A 21,719-nucleotide genomic window follows, 5' to 3' on the forward strand; every position below is an offset into this window, starting at 1 on the left:
GCAGGGTCTGGTGAGAGGACAGTGCAACAGCCGCGTGTGAAGCCCCAAGGCTGGGCCCGGCTCCTCCTTTCCCATGTCCAGGATGGGGGCCGGGGGCATGTGGTGGATGCCGGGGCAGTGCTGGCTGAATCTGCTTCATTCAGGATAAGCCCCGGGTGTGGGGCAGGGGAGGAAGAGCTGCCGTGAGCCAGATGTGTAGGAGCCAGGGTGTCACAGAGCCCAGCCCGCCCTGCCCGCTCAGCTGCCTCTGGGGGAGAGAACAGGGTCCTGGGGGCACTGACCGAGAATCTGCCCCAGGGTGGTCTCGGGATCCCACCGCTGCCCCCGGGGCAGGGCTGAGGGTCTGTGTGGCTAACCGCGGCCCACGGGAGCTGCCACGCCGGTCAGGTGGGTGCTGGGCCCCAGCCCCGGCCGGTCCGCACACGCCGGTCACACCACAGCAGTGAGAAGTGGCGAACCGAGGGCCTGGCGCTGCGCCCACTCACCTGAAGGTGCCCGTCACGCCAGAAACAGGGCGGTCGAGGCTACAGGGGACACTTCTCGGTTGGATGTGGCAACTGGGTCCAGGAGGGCCCGACCAGCAGCTAAACCGACTAGAGGTGAGTCCAGGGGCCAGAGCGGCTCTTACCTGGAGCCCGGCAGGTGCTGGGGCTCCTGCCCGGCCTCCTCCGAGGGCTGCCCGGCCTCAGCCTCCTTTTGCTCACTTGCTCCGCCGCCCCCTCCAGGCAGCCCGTCTGCCGCGTCCACCTGGGGCCCTGAGGTGTGTGCCAGGCACTTGTCGGAAGTGGGGGCTTTGGGCTCCTGCCCGCCAGGGGCGTCTTCCGAGGGCCGGGGGTCCGGGGCGCCCAGTGCCGTGGGCAAGGCCTCCGGGGCAGGCCGGGCCTCCAGCAGTCCCGCGGCCGAGCCCTTGGCGCAGGCCTTGGTGGAGCCCACGTAAGAGGAGCGGATGACGTTCCCCGAGCCGCACTTGCCCCGCAGGCTCTCCGCCGCGTCCTCCCTGCTGCCCGCGCAGCCCCTGCAGCACACGCAGGAGTTCAGGAGGCTGTTGGCAGCCGTGGCGCTGAGTTTGTGGGGGCCGCCCTCCGTCCCCTCGGCCACCGGCTCCCCTGGGGAGACGCCGTTTCCGGGGACTTCTGGGTTGGCGAGGGCAGAGTCCAGGGAGGTGGACGACTTGGGGTTGAAGATGACCGTGGCCGAGAGCTTCATGCCCCCCGTCCGGTGGGCGATCAGCTCGGCCGTCTGGGCGTCCTCCGCACTCGCCTCCCAGCCATCCAGCTGTGGCTGGGAGTCCGGGCAGCTGCAGGAGCCGGAGCCCACTGCCCGCGTCTGGTCGCCCTGCTCGGTGCTGCTGTTGCTCAAGTCCTCCAGCTCGGCCGCGGCGGCTGCTCCGACCCCCGCCCCTCGGCTCTCCCCGCCCCGCCCTCTCTCCTGGGGGTCGCCCGCCCGCCCAGACCGGCCGCCCGGGGGCGCTGCCGCCCCGTCCACATCCTCCATGAAGAACACCCTCCCCTCCTCCTCGTCGCTGCCCGGCGGCAGCCGTGGGCAGCCCGGGGATGCCTGCCCGAGGGGACCGCCCTCGGCGCCCGGCCCGTGAGCGGGGGACTGGCAGGCATTGGGCGGGGACAGGAGGGAGGACATCGCGTCCCCAGCCCTGTGCACCATGCGGCTGAGCTGCTCCAGCTCCTGGTCGTCGTTCTGCACGGAGCACGCCAGCTCCGCCTCCGCGTGCCTGGGCTCGGCCGGAGCGGGCTCCAGGGCAGGGGGCACCTGGGTGTCCGCCCGGATGGGGAACTCCACATCTTGGGAAATACAGAGGTTCCGTTCCAGCGTGTGAAGCTCCTCCTCGGTCAGGGTCCGCAGCAAATCCCTACAAGGGTCAAGACAGAAGAGTGTGGGTCCCAGAGGCCACACCAGCCCCCAGGCCGAGTACGCTCGGCACCAGCAGAAGAGCAACACGGTGTCCACAGCCTGCAATTAACCTCCCACCATGTCGCTTCCTCCACCAAAAGAGGTGCGTCTCCAGGGATCCCCCGTGCCGTGCCGCGGGTCAGGACAACAGCCATGTGGGTGGCTGACTGTGGTTCTAGGATGTGCTCTGCCTTAAAAATGAGACTCTGAACTCTCTTGCTGAAAACAAGAAAGCCCTGATTCTTCGTGATAATAATGTTAATAAATAAAACAAAATTAATTGTATTAATAAAATTATAAATTATTAAATCAATTAATAAGAATTTTCAGGAGTGAAAGGATATATATTGGTTTATATATAGATTTTCATCCTTTGCTTCAACAAATATTACTGAGCACTGCCTATGTGCCAGGCCCTGGGTGACACACAGGAAGACTGGCATGGTCCCTGCTGTGCAGGTTCCATAGGAAGAGACAGATTAAATAAATATTTATGAGGGAAGACTGAAGTCCAATGATGACAACAGCAGCAAAGGAAGGAGCCCAGCAGAAGGAGGGCACAGCAGGGTGCCTTCCCTGGGGGAAGCGGCATTGAACCGACATCCAAGGTGGAATCACTCTAATGACAATGACGGGGATGAGCCCAAAGCGGGTCCCACAGGCTGGTGTATATGCTGCTCTCCACTGGGAATAGCTCAGGCCCAAGGTCTCAGCGCCTGGTTCAACATCCCAGTGCAATCGGGGAAACACATGGAAAGGTGCACTTCTCAGAACTGCTCAGCTGTGGATCTTCATACACTGAACACACCCTGCAAACAGCACCCAGATCAAGAAATACAGCGCTACCTGGGCTCCCAGGCGCCCCCCACGTGCCTTCCTGGTCACTACAGTGGTGGTCTCCCCTGTCCTCCTTCTCTAGATAGATGACAATCTGCGGTCTGCACTCCTCCGTGGCAGGCATGTCTGCCAGTGCTGTTTGTGCAGAGATGCCAGATGAAACACAGGACACCCAGTTAGACTGGAATTTCAGATAGACAGCAAATACTTTTTAGAGTAAGTATGTCCCAAATGGCCCCCACTGGGGACATATTTACACTAATGAAGTATTATCATTTATCTGAAATCTAAATTTAATTGCACACTTTTTTTTAACCTTTATGTGCAATTACATTTTATTTTTCCTATGCTTTTTTTTTGGCTGCTCAGCTTGTGGGATCTTAGTTCCCTGACCAGGGATTGAACTTGCACCCTTGGCAGCCGAAGTGCAGAGTCCTAACCACTGGACCACCAGAGAACTCCCCTTAATCGCATATTCTGTTTCCCTTTGCCAGCTCTGACAACCCTCTCTGGTGAGATTCACGGTCGTTGTAGATCTATTCCGTCTCCTGGTGGAAACGCATCACAGTTCACCTCTGAAGCTGTTCCACCCTGGAGGGGCCCTGGCTGCCAGGGACCCACATCTTTGAGCCCCTGTCCTGGGGAGCATGGGGTGTGTTTCTGCAAGCGTGCATGCTGAGTGCTGGTGAGGGGTGTGTTCCCGCCGACAGCCCACAGGGTCTGCTGACAGTTTTGCATGCCCCACACCCTCATGGGCACTTGGACTTTTCCACTTCATCGTCTCTGGTGAGTGTGCAGTGGTATCTTGTTGTGGTTTAACTGCTTTAGCCTGCTCACTCAGGAGGTTGTGCACCCATTTATTCGCTGATGGACCCGTAGACAGCCTCTCTGAAGTGCCTGTTCAGGACTTTCGCCCATTTTTTATTGGGTTAACTGTCTGTTTCTTACCGACTGACAGGAGTTCTTTATGTATTGTGGATTTCAGTTCTTTATTGGATGTTGTGTCCAACTCTGTGGACTTTTCACTCTCTCAAAGGTGTCTTTTGACAAACTGAAGTTTTAAATTTCAGTAAAGTTCAAAATGTCATTTTATTCTGTGATTAGTGCTTTTGTGCCCTGTTGAAATCTTTGCCTACTCCAAGATCACAAAGATGTACTCGATTTTTCCCTCTGAAAACGTTTTTACTTTTCACGTTTGTATCTGCAGTCTACCTAGAATTGATGTTTTCATATGAGTGTATTAAGGATCTTTTTCCTCATATGGATATTTACTGATTCAGCCATTCACTGGAAAAAGCCAACCATTCTCCATTGTTCTGCTCTGTCACCTCTGACATGAATCATGTGTTGGTCGCTCCAGACCCTCTGTTCCGTTGAACGCCCCGTGCACTACATCTCTGCCAGTACGACAACAGCTATATGGCAGGAAGTGTCTCCAACTCTGCTCATTTTTTTAATGAAGCACACCCAGCAGAAATGCACACATACGTTCACAAGCTTGGTCACACCAGCACCGTCTGGAAACTACCCAAAAACCATCAAGAGCAGAACAGATAAATAATATTCCTCTTCTTTGTCCTTTTTCTCCAGCAATCTTTTTCTTCTTGGCTATTCTAGGCCCCTTGCCTTTCTATAGGAATTTTAGAATTAGTTTGTCAATTTCTGCAAAAGAAAAAACCTCCTGGCATTTTGATTGAGGTTACATTGAATTCATAGATTAATTTAAGAATCACTGATATCTTCTCAATATTAAGTTTTCCACTCCCTGAATATGGAATAGCTATTTATTTAGGTCTTTAAAATTTTGTATCAAAAACATTTTGTAACTTTCAGTAGAGGTCTTAGACATCTCAGATTTATGCTAATTAATATTTATTGACACCACTGTAGATGATATTTAAATTTTTTTATTGTGATAAAATACTTATAACATAAAATTTACCATCTTAACCATTTTAAGTGACAGTTCAGTGGTATTAAGTACATTCATACGGTTGTGCAGCTGTCACCACCATCCATCCCTGTAACGATTTCATATTGTAAAACTAAAACTCTGTCCTCATGAAACAATAACTCCTTGTTCTCCTCTCCTCCAGCCCCTGGCAACCACAGTTATGCTTTTTGTCTCTATGATTTTGAGGACTCCAGGGACCTCATGTAATTGGAATCATACATTATCTGTCTTTTTGTGACTGGCTTATTTCATTTAGCATGTCCACAAAGTTCATCCACATTGCAGCATGCGTCAGGATTTCCTTCCTTTTTAAGGCTGAATAATATCCCCGTGTATGGCTGGACCATGTTTTGCTTACCCATCCAGCCATCAATAGCGGCTTCCATGTCTTAACTATTGTGAACGATGCTGCTATGAATACGAGTGTACAAATATCTCTTCAAGATGCTTCTTTCAATTCTTTTTGGTATAAACCCAGAAGAGGAACTGCTGGATCATATGGTAGTTCTATTTTAATTTTTTGAGGAACCTCCACAGCAGCTGCACCATTTTACATTCCCACCAACAGTGCACAAGAGTTCCAATTTCTCCATATCCTCCCCAGCACTTGTTTTCTATTTCTTTGATAGTAGCCTTCCTCATGGGTGTGAGGTGGTGTCTCACTGTGGTTTTGATTTGCGTTTCCCTGACAATCGTGATGTTGAGGAACTTTTCACGTGCTGTTGGCCATTCATATATCTTCTCTGGAGAAATGTCTATTCAAGTCTTTTGCCCATTTGCATCAGGTTGTTAGGCTTTTTGTTGTTGAGTTTTAGGAGTTCTCTATATAGTCTAGATACTAACCCCTTACCAGATATATGATACACAGATATTTTCTCCCATTCTATGGGTTGCCTTTTCACTCTATTGTAGTGTTTTCTGATGGAAAAATTTTGAAATTTTCACAAAGTTCAATTTGTCTATTTTTTTCTTCTGTTACCTGTGCTTTTGGTGTTACATCCAAGAAATCACTGCCAAAATGCAATCTCATGAAGCTTTTGTCCTATGTTTTCTTCTAAGAGTTTTGTAGTTTTACCTGTTACATTTAGGTCCTTGATTAATTTTGAGTTAATTCATATTTATATGGTGTTAGGTAAGGGTCCAACTTCATATGTGTGTGCATATGTGTGTATCTCTTATCAGATTAAGGAAATTCCCTTCTATTTCTAATTTGCTAAGAGATGTTTTCATCATAAAATAGGCATTAATCTTTCAAATTATTATTCTGTAACTTTCAAAATGATTTGGTTTTTCTTCCTTTTTAAAAAATACAGAAAAACTGATTTTCAAATGTTAAACTATGAGGTATATAATTTAAACTCCACAAGACAATTATTGTTTTGTACAGCCCAGATTCATTTATGTTCATTCACATCAGGGTCTTAAGTCTCTCCTGTGCTTCCACATTCCCATCTGAGATTTTTTTCCTTTGCAGGAAGAATTCCAATTCTTTTTCTTTATGTGCAATCTGCTCATAACAAATTTCTTCAGCTTTGTGTTTCTGAATAACCCACTGTATCACCTGCATTTTTGAAGGATATTTTTCCTGGTTGTAAAATCCTGACTGGCAGCTATTTTCTTTCAGCACTTTATTATTTTTTTAATATTTACTTATTTATTTTGGCTGCGCCGGGTTGTGGCACGAGGGATCCTCGTTGCCACATGTGGGATCTTCGTTGAGGCATGTGGGATCTTTTTCTTAGTTGTGGCATAGGGGATCTTTAGTTGCGACATGAGGGATCTTTAGTTGTGGCGTGCAGGATCTTTTAGTTGCGGCATGCATGCAGGACTTAGTTCCCTGACCAGGGATCGAACCTGGGTCCCCTGCATTGGGAGTGCGGAGTCCCAACCAATGGACCACCAGGGAAGTCCCGCTTTCAGCACTTTAAATATATATCATTTCATTGCCTTCTGGCTTCCATTGTTTTTGAGAAGACAGCTGTTGATGTACACTCTTTTCAAAGTAATATGTCCTCTTCCTCTAGCTATGTTTAAGGTTTTTTCTTTGTTTTCAGCAATTTTACTGTGATATACCCAGATGTATTTTGTGTTCATCTTGCTTGTAGTTTTCTTTAACAGTCTCCTGAATCTGTGGACAGAGATTTTTCTTCAATTTTGGAAAATTCTTGGCCATTATTTATTTGAATACTGCTTCTGCCCGTTTTCTCCATTCCTTCCGATTCCAGTGATGTGCGTCAGCCTTTTGAGTATGTCACACATCTCTGACACTCTGGACTCTTCCCCTGCCCAAGCCCCCAGCATGTGGCGTCTCCCCCTCCCCCCATGGCCACTCCCAGCCGTAGCCCAGGCCACACACTTCCCTTCCTGGCCCAGCATCGTCCATCCTCTCCCCTCCTTCCTTGTCTCCTCTCCCAGCTGGACACCCAGAGAGGGCAGAAGCCTCGGCCTCTGGGTCCAGGGTCAGGTCCTGCTAGGGACACTCAACTGTGGCTCGCCCACCCTGTGCCCACTGACCCTCCAAGGACCCCTCGGGTCACTCCTCACTGGATTCAGAGCACGTTTGGCTCATGATGGGGCAAAGGGCAGTTTGGAGCAGGCTTCTGTGCTCTCTGGCCCCCAGCAAGGACAGGCACCAGCAGAGGAAAGCCACCCTGGGCTGGGAAGTCCTGCCAGACCCAGGAAGGGCGTGGCAGGGGTCCACGGGGTCAGCCCTGGACCGACAGCCTGGGAAGGGGGCTTCTCGGAGACCAGGGACCATGGTAGGAAAGACCTTGGCATCTGAGACCACGGGGCCAGGGTGGTGCTCAGAGGACATGCGGCCACAGCCCCCTGCTGTTCCATCCCCGCAGGAGCCAGGCCCTGTCAGCTCACAGAGGTCACCAGCAGTGAGGGCTCCACACAACTTGACGTGAGGTTTCTCAAGGGAAGGCTGAGGTCAGGGGTGCTGGCTGGAGGGCCGGCTGCTGAAGGGCAAGGGAGGCCCTCAGGACAGAGCTCGGTTACCCAGGCCAGATGTCACAAGCCCACAGGACAGCACAGATGGTGCCAACGCCACCCAGGGATGGTCGGGGGGTGGGCAGGATGAGCCACAGCATGCGGGCGCCCACTGGTCACTCAAGAGAACTGAGCACTTCACCCCCTAAACCAGTCAAAGAACTAGTAACAGCCCCCAACTTGGGCACCAGCCCCAGCCAATGTGGAGGGTGTGGCCTGGCCCAGGGGGACATCCTCCCCTCGCAGGCTGTGTGGCCCTGGTCTGGCCCACACCACCCCGGTTTCAAGGCCTCGCCTGTAAGATAGGCCCCATCTGTCTCGCGGGGCCACAGAGATGTTTCTGTGAGAAACCAGAAGAGGGCCTGGTTTCCAGGCCATTAGCCAGGGCAGCTGCTGTCTTAGGACCGGACATTTGCATAAAGGTCTTAACGCCAAGAACAAAGAACTTGTTCTGTGAGGGAGAAAGGGTGTGGGGTTAAAGGAGCTCCGAACAGTAGAAACCAGGAGCCGACGACAGAGACCAAGGTCCCAGCACCCCCGAGGTGGACAGAAGGTAAAGAATTAGCTCACACAGAAGTGTGAGGTTTACCACCCTCTAAAGCTCGGCAGGGACAAGCTACCCACCCTTGATGTGTCCAGTAAAGGCAAAGCAAGACCAGCCTTGTCCAGAGAGGTCATTGCCAACCCCCAAGACCAGTCACAGAAGGGAGGGGGCTCAGAGGCAAACACTCAGAGGCCCTCCCCTCTCTCCATCACACCCCCACCCCCCGCCAACCTGATTTTCCGCAGCAACGTGTGGAAGGGCCGGAAGAGCTCGGACATGTCCTCTGCCTTGCGGTCCAGGTTCAGGGGTCCATCCGCATAGACCACAAGGCCACTGCATCCAAGACAGAAAGCCAGCCTGACGTCAAGTCCTGCAGCCACGTGGCCAGCCCAGACCACATCCCGCACAGGCTTCCCCTCTGCGATCGAATCGTAAATAAGTTTAGAAAAAAGCAGTGAAAATTATTTCCCAGATTTTATCCTCTTTCGAAGTTGATTAGCCTATGTTCGTTTGAGGGATCATAAAATAATGATAAAAATATGGCTGCACACCTCCCAGCTGCAATCAGATAAATCAGCATCAAGATTTGCTACTAAAATCTGCCTCCTTGAAAATGGAAATACTGGATTTGTGTTTAAATATACCACAGATGCAGAGGTTTGTGAGAACTGGCCCTGGAACCATCTACTCCAAAAGGGAAACAGGAGTTGGAGGTGAAGCCCAGCCCAGCCCTCCACCAGCATGGAGCCCTGCCCCCAGGGCTGGCCCCTGGGGGTGTGGGTCCTGCAGGAGCACGGCACAGACAGGGCGAGATTTTCCAGACGGCGCCCTACAGGCTATCCTCCCAGCTCTCCCACCTCTCCCTTGTTCCGTCTACACGTCCCAGGTCCGGGGGCTTCCCGAGACTTTCCGACTCACACTGGCCACAGGCTCTCCCGGTTCCCGGCCCAGCCAGGCTGTGAATGTCGTGTCCCGGCCGCTCCCACCCTTTCCAGGCTGTCTCCAAAGCCCCCTTCCCCTCCCAGCACTCTGCCCCATGGTCAGGCACCCTTCAAGATGGGAGCAGCCTCCTGTCACCCCTCAGGCAGGATGGACCCTCCTGCTGGGCGTCCCCGTGCCTCGAGAGGACCCCCTTTGCCGGACTGGGTCCCACGGCCCATCTGACTCTGCCCAGATGCCAGCTCTGGGCGCCCCAATTCCACGGGGGCGGGGTCCCGTGTTCACCTCCGTAGCCACAGCCCCACCCATCTCCAGGCGCGTAACCATCATTCCAGACCCGTCTCTCGGAGAGAGGACCTATCCCTGAGGACCCTTCTCTGGATGCCTCCTGCACCTCTTGGGTGCCCAGGGACCGTCCACCCATGAACACAGGCCTGTCCCCTCACGGCCCCATGGAGCATAGGTCGGCGCCTTGGGGGCTTCTTTGTGTAAATGAGGAGCCGCTGGCACATCTCTGAGGATGAACAGGATCTTGTTTCAGGCCTCAGGGTCCGGTCACCCATCCAGCTGGGAGCCGCCATTAGTTCTGGAAAACATCCAGTTCAGTGAGAAAAACTGATAAACAAAGTTGAATGAGGAGACTGTTTTCCCCTAAGAAAAGGTTGGTTTCATGGGCAAACAGATTTCCTTTTTTTTCTAAAAACAGGAAAAACATGGGCTGTGAGGCCCCCCAGGGCACACCTGGCCGTGACCAGCATGACCAGTGGCCTCCAGGCCCCGCGGAGAGGCCAGCTCAAGGGCCTGTGTCCTGAGCCAGCGGAGGGCAGAGGGCACGGCCGGGCCTCCATTCCTTCTGGGCTGTTTCACGGATCTCCCATGAGCTAATGGTCATGGTTCAATTAACCGTGTTTGAGGGACGATTTCCCAAGACAGAGCCTTAACTTGGTGGGTAAATGCGGTGGTCTCAGCGCAAAGGCAGAGTGAAAACAGGCAGAAGAAAGGCGAGTTTGGGGAATCCTGGCCATCTCCTCTTTCAGAAAGCAGCGACGGGTGCAGGGAGGGACCCTGTCTCCTCTCCTGGGTCCTGGGGAGGCCTGGGCTGCCCCCCAGTGAGCAAGCAGGGGCCCTTCTGCCCAGCACGGCCTCCATGGAGCTGTGAGCCCCGGAAAAGAATCCACTCAGCAGGAGAGCTCCGTGCACAGACCCCTAAAGCCACCGTGCCCACCCCCTCTGGTGGGAGACCGGGGGACCTAGGCCGTCCCCGCGGCTCTGTCCAGCAGTGCTCGCACACGCCGGAGCACCCAGGGTTGCCTCCCGCTCAGCAGCTCCGGGAAGTGACGCCAACTGCCAGGACAGGCAGAGAGGACGTCGTGGCGTGGCCACGTTTCTGCGTCCCCATGAGAGGCACCCCTGCGGACAAGGGTGAGGCTGGTCTTCGTGTCCCAGGAGGAGCTCAGCAGACACCTGTTCAGTGTCCAGCTGGCCCGGGTGCTGATGCAACGGGCGGGGGTGGGGAGGGGAGATGGGGGGAACCAGGCCTGCAAACAAGCCATCAGAGGGAGAGCTTCAGCCCCACAGGGCTGGTGACCCAGGCATCGCGCCCTCTCAGCCCACACAGCCCGCGTCCATGCAAGGCAGCCCCACGGTGGAGCCTGGCAGGCACGTGGCTGGGCCCGGGGGTGCCCCGGCATAATGTGGGGGACGGTGAGGGGTCGGCCCAGGTCCAGCTCGTGTGGGCCGGGGGAGCACGCCAGGCATGGAGGGAGGGCCCGCCCCACCCCCACTCTTTAGGTGTCTTTCACTTTCTTGGTAATGTCCTTTGATGCACAGATTTTAAATTTTGATAAAGTCCGATGTATAATTTTTTTTTTTTTTTTTTTTTTTTTTGCGGTATGCAGGCGTCTCACTGTTGTGGCCTCTCCCATTGCGGAGCACAGGCTCCGGACGCACAGGCTCAGCGGCCATGGTTCACGAGCCCAGCCGCTCCGCGGCATGTAGGATCTTCCCGGACAGGAGCACGAACCCGTGTCCCCTGCATCGGCAGGCGGACTCTCAACCACTGCACCACCAGGGAAGCCCCCCAATGTATTATTTTAAAAAATTTGTTGCTCATGCTTTTGGTGTCAAATCTAAGAATCCACCACCAAATCTCAGAAGACAAAGATTCACCTCCTCATATACACACTACTATATATAAAATAGATAACTCAAGGACCTACTGTAGAGCACAGGGAACTCTACTCAGTACTCCGTAATGACCTATATGGGAAAAGAACCTAGAAAAGAGTGGATATATGTATATGTGTAACTGATTCACTTTGCTGTACACCTGAAACTAAACAGCATTGTAAATCAGCCATACTCCAATAAAAATTAATTTAAAAATAAGAAAAAAAAGAAAAGAGAAAGATTCACCTGTGTGTTGGTCAGAGTTCTCCAGAGAAACGCGACCAACACACATGCACGCACGCGTGTGCTCACTCACACACACACACACACACACACGGCTGCACGATGTGAATGTACTTAATGCCATTGTGCACATTCAGAAAAGGTTAAAATGGTCAGTTTTATGTCATGCATATTTTATCACAATAAAAAAGTAACATTTATTGCTTTGATTTCTGTTACAAAACTTATACCTATCATGTTCAGAAATTTAGTAGAGACACACTGTTTGGTGGCGATTTTTGTACTTGATACACTAGAAATTCTTCCCTAACATTTGGGATTCATCCTTAATGTTGTTTAAATAGCTAGAGTATCATTTTTAATCAATCTCTTAATTCTGGGTCTATACCCCCCCATCAAATTTTTATGATTAAAACTTAAGTGAAAAACTTTACAAATTCATATTTGTGCCCTGTCAGATCAGCACAACAAAACTCTGCAAAAATTCACCGTGCTACCACCTGCCGGGCACTAAGGACATGTGAGCGAGTGCAGGTGAGCACCCCGCCCCATGACACTTATAGGCCCGTGGGGGAGACACAAAAGTCACCCAAATCCTATTTACATGAAATATCCCGAACAGGCAAATCTACAGAGAGATGGGATTACAGGGGTGGAGGTGATGGCTGAGGGGTAAGTGGTATCTTTTCAGTGACGACGATGCCCTGAAATTAGTGGTGACGGTTGTACAACTCTGCAAATTGACTAAAAACCATTGAATTGTACACTTCAAATGGGTGAGTCATATGGTATGTGAATTTTATCTCAATAACATGGCTTACAAGTAATCTCCTGGGAGGAAACATGGGAACACCCTGTGCAGGAAGTGGTGAGCACCAAGGAAGGGAGTGGGCTGCAGGTGAGGCGGGGAGAGAAGGTTGGAGGGGACCCTGAGATTGCGGAGGGTCGGGCAGGGGGCATTGTCCACACTCGCCTTTGCTCCCACGGGCTGGAGCCACAGGAAAGCCCGAGCCCTCGGCTGCCAAGAAGCAGGTGGGCCAGGGGACTGGATGGGAACCTTCGCTGGCCTGGGAGAAGAGATCCACCCCAGAGGGTCCCTGCACCAAACCTCCAACTGCATCCCAGCATCCAGAATACTCCATGACAACTGCTTATCTTGTGTACGTGTGCGCCTCCCTCACGGTCATCCCCACAAGCACAGGGCCGGCATGCAGTAGGCACTTAATACCTGCTCACAGGTGAATCCAGGAAGGAGTGAGTCCTGGGCCCCAACCTGGGCAGCAGTGGCCTCTGCCTGCCCGGCCCACAGTGGCCACTGTGGACAATGAGGAACTGAGAGAGGGAGCCGGATGGCTGCACTGTGGGTCTCACAGGGACCCCGTGAGCGTCCCTGAAGGGGGCGGCGGGCTCCAGGACCAGCTGCTTATAAGCCAGTTCTCCCCGCTCCTTCTGGTTAAGCCTGGAGCTCCTCAGATCCTCAGACCCACAGCCTGGCTCCGAGTTGGAGACCTGCTTCTGATGGGGGGCTGGGGGCTCTAGGGGGCCTGAGGGCTTCTCAGTGGCTGCCATGAAGCCCCCCGAGACTCTGGGCTCCTGCCCCGCCTCCACTTCAACTTCAGACCCAGCCTCTTCTCGCTGTGACTCAGAGTTTCCCCTCATGACCTCGGAGGTCCCGCGGCTCTGCTTCCAGGCCTCCCTCCGGCCTAAACTGGAGAGGACCCCACGCAAGGCCTCCAGGAGGTGCCTGACAGGAAAAAGGCCCTGCCCAGGGCACTCCCAGGACAAGGACCCAGACAAGTTCAGGTGTCAGAAGGTGGCCTGAGGTCAGCAGAGAGGGCCCAGTGACCCCACTCAGGGAGAAGTGGCCTTGGAAGGCCAGCTCGGCGAGCATGGCGAGGCCAGACAGCACCATCCTGCACACCCTAGCCTTGGGCCGCCGGCACCGGGGAGCCGCAAGGAGCTGAGCACACACCACGGACTCGAGCACGGAAACCCAGAAACATGTGTTTCTGTTCAACGTCCTCGCTTTTATCTTAAGACGGGCGTGCTGTCTAAGAGTCTCTGGCCCTCCCCCCTGAGATTTAGAACAGGTTCCCTCTAAGACAGTGGAAACTGATGGGAGGTTCTGGAAAGGTTCTGGTTCCTCCCAAGACCACTGCAGAGACTTCCCAGAGGGAAGGCAGCTGTGGAGCACAGTGAGGCCAGGAAGAGTGAGGTGGGGGCCAGGCCGGTCCCCAAGCCCAAGGGAAGACGCAAGGGTGGGGAGCTGACCCTGCACACTGGAGGCGGCCGCTCAGGCTTCCCCAAAACGCTGGGCACTGGCAGCCGCACCCCGCCTGCCCGCCTGCCCGGGCCCTCGTCGCCAAGTCCTCTCTGCGCTTCACGGCACGTCAGGCTCCCTGCCATCACACCTCCACAGTCCCGGGCAGTGGAAGACGCTTCTGGCCCGGCCCAGGGTCGTCTGCCCGGCCTGCTCCCCACCCCTCCTGCACGCGGCACACGACTCGTCCAGCTCCCTGCGGTCCAGGGATGCCCCTCCGTCCCAGAGGCTGGCCCATTCTGCAGCGCTGCCACTGCCCCATGGACCTGCTGCAGGAGGTGTTCACCCGCAGCGAGTTCTCCCCAGGGCCTGTGCCTCTGTGTCCCCGCCACGCTCCCCAGGCCAGTCCACTGACATCCACACCTACAACTGGCTCCCTGCCTAGCTGCACCCCAGCTGCCCCCCGGGCCCCCGTGCCCACCCGCCCCACGCTCCCTCACCTGGCGGGAGGGAAGGCGGTCTGTGTCTGGGAGTCCGGGTGCAGCTGAGCAGCAGTGGACCAAGCCCAGAACAGCTGGGATCTGACCTTGGCTCTGAGAGGCTCCGCAAGGCTCAGCACATGACCGAATACTTCCCGTCAAGCGTGCTTGACGACCGACCCCACGTGCTGCCGTGACACCTTTGAGGCTACAGACCCCAGAGGCCTAACCAGCGCTCCCCTGCTCTCAGCAGCCGTGCTCCCACCCCATCGCAAGGCCGGCTGCCGCCCGCCTGCCCCTTACCCAACAGGCTGCACCTCCCTGCCAGCCCATGAATCCTCCAAATGCGCCCAACACATCCTCCTGCGGGGACCAGGGGCACCTCGCCTCTCATCCCTACAGAGCCGCTCCCACAGCCCCTGCTGGGTCCCCTGTGCCTAAGCGCGGGGGCCTCCTCCCAGGGCTGGGAGTGCACATGGCTGTCATGCTCACCCGCCCCGCACCATCTAGGCTGGCTGAGCGGGAGGCACTCGGAACACCTGGTTCCTCGTCTGCTGGGACAAGGGCAGGACCACCTGGCAGCTGCTCTGGGATGGCTGAGCAGCCACCTTCGGGGTACAAGTACCACTTACCGCCACCCAGAAGGGCCTGGCACCACGGACCCGACAATCTTGCCAGGTTTCTGAGAAACGACAGTCCCAGGCAGGGGGACACTCACCACACAATGGCCAACCTGGGGATGGTGAACATGAGGGCTGGCTCGTAGTCATCAATCATGTCCTGGGTTAGGTACCCGAAGTCCAGGGCCCTGGCAGGGGAGGGAGAGAGTGAGCAGGGGCGACCCACGGCCAGACGGGGGAGGGGAAGGCAGCCGCACAACCCTCACCCACGTCGGCACTTGGCGGCCAGCTGCTGGACGAGCCCTACTCTGCAAGGTCCGGCGCAGGTGGCTGACGCTCAGCCTGCCCCATCTTCCCACTTCCCGACCCCATGGCTGACGGAAGAAGCAGGGGTGAGTGAGAGGTGCTCGCCGAGGGGAGCTGGTGAGGACAGCTGTGCTGTCCGGCACCCAAAGCGGAGAATAAACGTGGAGCAGAAACACTGCTCTGAACCATTTAACACGGCCAAGAAACCCGAATTACTCTCCTGGATTTCTTCCTCTTGCAGGTATACGAAACGCTTTCTCTACATGCGTGAGCAAGCGCTGCTGGCATCATCATGTTCTAAATAAAGGGTATTTCCTGTCATCTTATTCTTGGGTGATTTGAAATATCTCTCGGCATATAACAGTGAATAATCCGTCTTTAAAATTAACAAACTGACGATGTGATATTAGACAGCTTCAAAACTTATCTACTACTGAAGCACAAGTCACATATAAGGAACATTTTAAGTTAAATCTTAGTCCCAAAGTCTATTCAGAAAATCTGACTTCAAATCTGACCCCACACGCCCCATACAAGCCATGATGAGAATACTGATGATACACCTCCAAAACCCAGCTCAGCAAGGGTTCCATTCTGGCCAGTAGGGAAGAAGAATAGAGGAAAGGAAAGGAGGAGGTGGCGAGTGAGGGCCACCTGGTGTCTCCTGGAACCAAGATGGGAAGAGGAAGAGGTGAGGAGATGAGCAGGTGGGGAGGTGGGGAGGTGAGGAGTTGAGGTGAGGAGGTATGCAGGTGAGGAGGTGAAGGGGAGGGAGGAGAGAGGAGGGGAGGAGGTGAGGTGAGGGAGGTGAGGAGGTGAGGGAGGTGAGGAGGTGAGGGAGGTGAGGAGGTGAGGTGAGGAGGTGATGGAGGTGAGGAGGTGATGGAGGTGAAGAGGTGAGGGAGGTGAGGAGGTGAGGGAGGTGAGGAGGTGAGGGAGGTGAGGGAGGTGAACATGGAGCCCTTCTCAACCACGTCAGCTCCACCTGCAGGGTCTGGGCCCAGAGAAAGGGGACGCTGGGGCTGAGGAACAGTTGTGTGTGTGGAGGCTTCGTGGCACATGCACATGGTGCCCCTGTCCCGGTGCAGCCCTCACCCACGCCCAGGGCAGCAGGAGCCCTGCCATTCCCGGGTGGCCTCACCTCTCCACCGTCTCACAGAACAGCACGATGACCTCCTGCTGCACGTAGTACTCCCGCGGGGACTTCACGGGCACCATGGCCGACACGTAGCTGCAAACAGAGCGAAGGGAGTGAAGGCCACCTGGAGTCTCCCGGAACCAAGGGTGTCTTAACTGACAACCAAATATGGTCCCTCCAACTGCAGCCCAGCCACATCTCAGCAGCTTCATAAACACCCCCGCCCCCCAGCATCACCGTTTATATTTTGAGCCAAAGCTCCTCCCAGGGTCAGGCCTCAACCAGCACCTCCTTGGGTCCCACAGCCCTGCCCACCCTGGAACCGCCACTGCCCACTGCCGCAACGGTCCCCAGCCTCGAGGGAGTGAATGACCCTGTGCAGGGCGGGCGGACAACCCCTGGGCCCCCACGCAGGGCAGGGCCAGGGGGCTCCACCCACTCCCAGGTGAGAACATTTTTCTATCACTAACTAGTTTTTCTTGTTACGAAAGCTCAGTTGGAAAGACGTGGAGCAGACAGAACCGGCCGAAGCTATAAAGCTCATTTGTGGCGCCCACTCCCTAGAGAACCGGCTGGAATGCCTGACTTCCTCCTGGGGCCCACGTGGCACAGGCCGGACAGTTTTCATTCACCGGGCCACTGTGTACGGACTTTGGGGTCCTGCTCCTCATCTACCTCCAGCGTCTCCGTGTCTGTGGACACCGCGCAGGCCCCTCCCCGCAGTCCCGGGTCCTCCACAGCCCGTCCTGTGAGGGCCCCAGGGACCACGCCATGTCCTCTGCTGCGGGGGGGCGGGCACGCCCCAGGGAGCTAGTGGGGGTGCGGAGGGAAGGCCCGCTGAGCTGGAGAGGCGCCCCCCTCACCCCACGGAGCTGGGGGTCCCAGCAGGCCCCCCAGCGGCCTCCACTTCCTCCCGGCTCCTGCCGCGTCCCACGTCCGGGCACAGAGACGTGCTGGGGGCGGGGCATTGTGCTGAGCGTGACTTTCACCCGCAGGACCACCAGCGGCAGAGGTGCTGGGCGGGACCGGCGTCCCCTGCGTCCCTCCGTCGCCTCTGCCCGCCTCCGCCCCTCCCCCTACGCCGTGCCCCCGCCCCCCGGCCCGGCGACGGCCCGGAACCAGACCGCACCTTCCCCCGCTGAGTTTTCCTGCTGCAGACGCAGAGCCCGGCGGAGCCGGCCGCCCCCAGCCCTCCCCACGGGGCAAAGGGTTAGGGTTCCTCGGTCACCTCAGCTCGAACTCGGCGAACAGCACGTCGAAGTGCCTCAGCGCCTCCCGCATCTTCTCCGTGTAGGTGTTGAGGTCCCGCAGCGCCTGGTCGCGGAGGGCACCGCGCACGTCCTCCAGGCTGCGGGTCAGCTCCTTGGCCAGCGGCCGCATGGCCATGCTCTCCAGCTCGCGGTTCATGATGATGGAGCCGGCGGCCAGGCACTGCGGGCGGCAGAGGGCGTCAGGGAGGCCCCACCCGCGTGTCCTCGGCGCCCGGAGCGTGCGGGCTTCCGGAACCCACGACAGCGGGCGCTGAGAAAGGCCCCCCCCGACGGCGCCCGAGAAGACTGTACAGCTAGAGGTGGGACCGGAGGGCAGAACAACGGCGGGGCTGGGGCGCCTCATCCCGGAGACGCCTCCCGGGCCTCCCTTCCGGGAGCCCCTCCCTCATATTCCTGCCCCCCTCCCCCATCCGCTCTGGGGATCCTGCTCCCTCCTGGTTTCTCTTAGATGCAGAGCCATCATGGCGGTGAGAACAAATACCCTCGGGTTTGGGGGCTCCATGCAGGGACCTCCGGGCCATGTGACCCCTGTCCCCTCCCCACCCGGCCCACAGACGCCAGGTTCCGGCCGTACTCCAGGTCCACCGCACCGGGGCTGACCGCGGCTCCCCAGGAAATCCAGGCGTTTTAGGAAGCAGACGCCTCGTGTCCATAAAGGCTCCCTGCATCACCTCATGGCTTGCACAGCTGCCCCTGCCCCTGGGACCCGCTTAGCGGAGCTGAGCACTGAGGCTGGGGGGAGAGACGGCCTACCCAGGGCCCCAGCAGGGACGCCCAACCAGGTGCGGCTCAGAGGAGCCGGGTGGAATGGGCTGAAACGGGGGAGCCGGTGGGCACAAGGGCCCGGCAGTGTGGGGGAGGGGGCATTCCAGGAGTCCTGCAGAGCTGAGGCGGGGAGGACCGAGCAGTGCACACCCCTAGGGTCCTGAGAGCAAGGCCAAGGGGTCGTCTGGGTGTCCCACGGTCACCACTGGCTGGGGTGAGGCTGGTCCTGCCTCCCCGGGCGGGCACCTCCCTCCCGTGTCTCAGGCTCCTCGGGAGGTGAAGACCAAGATCGGAGGGGCTATGTGAGTGGCAGCTGGAGTGTGGGCCAGGGCGCAGCCGCCCCGCCCCACAAAAAGAAACAGTCCTAGGTGTGCAGGACGGGCAGTGCTGTTCCGAATACCAGCATTATTGTAATAAAGAACCGCTTTTAGGCCCTACGTGTCTGGGGGCCTGAGAACCTCATAGAAATCACATGTGAGGCCTCGTGTCTATATTTGCTTGTGTATAGTTTCCAGGGAGCGTGTTCTCGCCTCCCCGCGACCCTACAGGTTCAGCACCATCTGTAACCCTTGGAGAAGGAAACGCCAGGCCCTGCACCTGTAGATGCACACAGGTGAGCATCGTAGAGAAACAGCTGGACAATGCCCAGCATCGTGACCCCGGACCCCGGCGGCCACCCACTACCTCGGCGCCAAACCAGAGCTGGCCGGCCAGGTTGTCGTGCCGGATCTCCTCGGGGAACTTGACACAGAAATCCCGTGGGGCGCGGTCCTGGGGGATGCACACATCCATGATCTGGTTAATGATGTTTAACACGTTGTCCTGAAACAGAAACAGGAAGTGCGCTAAGACGCAGCTCCAGCTGGCGGCTGGCAGGACTGCTTGGAAAGTCGGAGAGGCAAGCCCAGTGCAGGTTAGGATGACGAGGTGATGTGGTAGCACACGTGGGCCTGCTCTGCAACTGCTACAAGGAGCTCAAACTTTCCAGAAGTATCCAGAGTGAAGAGCACACCCTTCCCCACGTCCAGGTGTCTAGAGCACCCGCCATGAGGGCTGAGGGCGCTTCCCACATCAGTCACCAAGTTCATGGTGCATCGCCCTTTGTGACGGCTGTACCTTTCCCTGCTGACCCGCGCACCTGGGCTCCCTGCAGCCTCAGCCACGATGACCGCCCCGAGCATCTCTCTGAACTCCCGTACACAAATTTCTTAGGAGAGAGCTGGAGAAATGGAATTGCTAGGTGGACAGACACACAAAAAGTGGATTTTCACTGCCCACTTGCTGTGCTGCTTTGATTAACATATAAGCCTGTGTCACCCTGGGCATGATCGCGACACAGGCAAGACCTGCTGTCGGGACAGACATCACTAGGAGACCACATGTAAGACTGGTCTTCTCAAACCTGTTTTACTGCATCTTAAATTACATCCCATTCTTTTCTCAAAATTGTCCTGTTCTTTAAACGTCTACCATCCATTCAGTAGAACTGTAAGAATGTTGAAAGTTTAGTTTGTTTCTTTAATTTGTTAAAGGTAAGATTAATACCCATTCATCCTAGAGAAACTGGAAACATGGGAAAGTGGAGGGGCAGGGAACGTCCTTGGGACAGTGACTGCAGGTGGGGACAGTGACTGCAGGTGGCACGCTTCCTTCCAGTTCTTGTCCCCGTGGGCTGCTTCCCATCAGCACGGTTGGGATCATCTGTGGACGTAATTTTGTACTCTGCTGCTGTCATTTACTGTTGGGACGTGTTATTATCACTTTCCACAAATCCAACTTGTGACAGGGAGCCACTTAAGATTCCAGCACATGGACCATCCTTTTAACTCCCTGCTTCCTCTTCTGCTGGACATTTACGTCATTTCTAATTTACTGTGAGTAACGTAATCACCACTGTGGTGCCTGACACTGAATTTTGGGTTAGTCCCTCAGAATCCACTCATCCCTAGAAGTAGCATTACAAAGTTAAAAGAGTGTTAAGTGCATTTATAGGCCTTAATTACATTCCACCAAATTGCTTTCCAAAAAAAGACAGCACACCCTCACCCTCAGCAATTTTGTATCTCAACAGTCCTCTTCTCCACCCTCTGAGGCTTGAGTTTCATTTTTCTTAGGCAGTAGATGTGAGCGGGAAGCATGACTTTCTAATGCAAACAACTGATGTACTAAACTCTGAAGGAAATTCTGCACCATAAGGAAATCGCACAAAACATAAAAATAAATCCAACCAACATCAAGTGGTCCTACTGTCAGCTCTGCTTAAAAGGTTTTCTGGGTGGGCAGGTCTCTTTCTCACGATTCAGCAAAGTAATTAACAAATAATGGCAAAAATAACAGCAAGTGCTCAGGAAACGTCAGCTGGTTTTGAGAGCCAGGAATCTTAGCCCAGCAAGGCGGCAGGGCTTACCCAAAGTTGTGTGGCCTTTTAGTGGCAGTGATCCCACCCTGCCCAGCCCCAGGACGGCAGCTGCCTGAGGGCGAGGTCTTTTTTCCTGCACTGATGGGTCTCCAGTGATAGAGCAGTGCTGAACACACAGTGTCCCTCAGCGGACGTTTACTGAGGCGTCAGATTCCAGCCAAGGTGGAGCAACATGCATGAAATTTACCTCTTCAAACAATAATGGAAGCAAATGAGACAGCGGTTCTCCAGACACTGGATGTCAGGCAATAAGTGATCCCAGAGAGAAGAGAAACAAATGAGGTGGGAGCTATGACTGCCCAGCTCACTGCCTGGAGGGAATTTTCAGGTCGTGGCACAGACAGGGTACCCACGGGGGACCCAGCAAACTCCCTAGTTGAAGAGATAGAGCTGAGAGCCTGGGGAGACCAAGGCAGCCAGAATCTGGAGGACAGAGTAGCAGACATAAGTGAGCTGCCCAGGGAGACAGCCTCTGGGGAGGCCCCTGAGTATTCAGCTGGGCACAGGACCGAAGAGTAGAGAAGTTTACGGTTCACAGGGCATTGGGTAGATACCCAAACGTGTCTTGCCTCAGTAGCAGACTATTCTTAGCCCCAGACTAAACACAGCTCTGATCCTGCCTAACACCTTAAAGAGACAGGATGCAAAAGGATCAAACCATTTCTAAGTAACCAAACTGTATCAGAACAAAGCTCAAAAAAGTTTATGGAAAAACAAAAATATTCAGCTCTCAGCAAGGTAAAATTCCCAAGGACAGGCATTCAATTAAAAAATTACCAGGCTTGGGCTTCCCTGGTGGCACGTGGTTAAGAATCTGCCTGCCAATGCAGGGGACACGGGTTCCAGCCCTGGTCCGGGAAGAGCCCATATGCC

The 21,719-nt window shown here is 55.2% G+C and overlaps 1 protein-coding gene across 3 annotated transcripts in view; it reads right to left on the reverse strand.

Moving 5' to 3' along the window:
- ZFYVE28 (zinc finger FYVE-type containing 28) overlaps positions 1-21,719 on the reverse strand; it is a gene marked incomplete at both ends in the record, with an annotated part of 113,422 nt that overhangs the window by 31,513 nt on the left and 60,190 nt on the right. For 2 of the 3 annotated variants that reach the window (XM_079699997.1, XM_079699999.1), the window contains 6 exons: positions 629-1,867; positions 8,469-8,570; positions 15,046-15,135; positions 16,395-16,484; positions 17,620-17,822; positions 19,112-19,249. In XM_079699997.1, coding sequence (XP_079556123.1) covers positions 629-1,867; positions 8,469-8,570; positions 15,046-15,135; positions 16,395-16,484; positions 17,620-17,822; positions 19,112-19,249 — 1,862 coding nt within the window. The remainder of the gene's footprint in view (positions 1-628; positions 1,868-8,468; positions 8,571-15,045; positions 15,136-16,394; positions 16,485-17,619; positions 17,823-19,111; positions 19,250-21,719) is intronic. The other variant, XM_079699998.1, reaches the window with a different exon arrangement.

Source organism: Hyperoodon ampullatus (assembly GCF_949752795.1).
Source record: "Hyperoodon ampullatus genome assembly, chromosome: 1".
NCBI lineage: Eukaryota > Metazoa > Chordata > Mammalia > Artiodactyla > Ziphiidae > Hyperoodon > Hyperoodon ampullatus.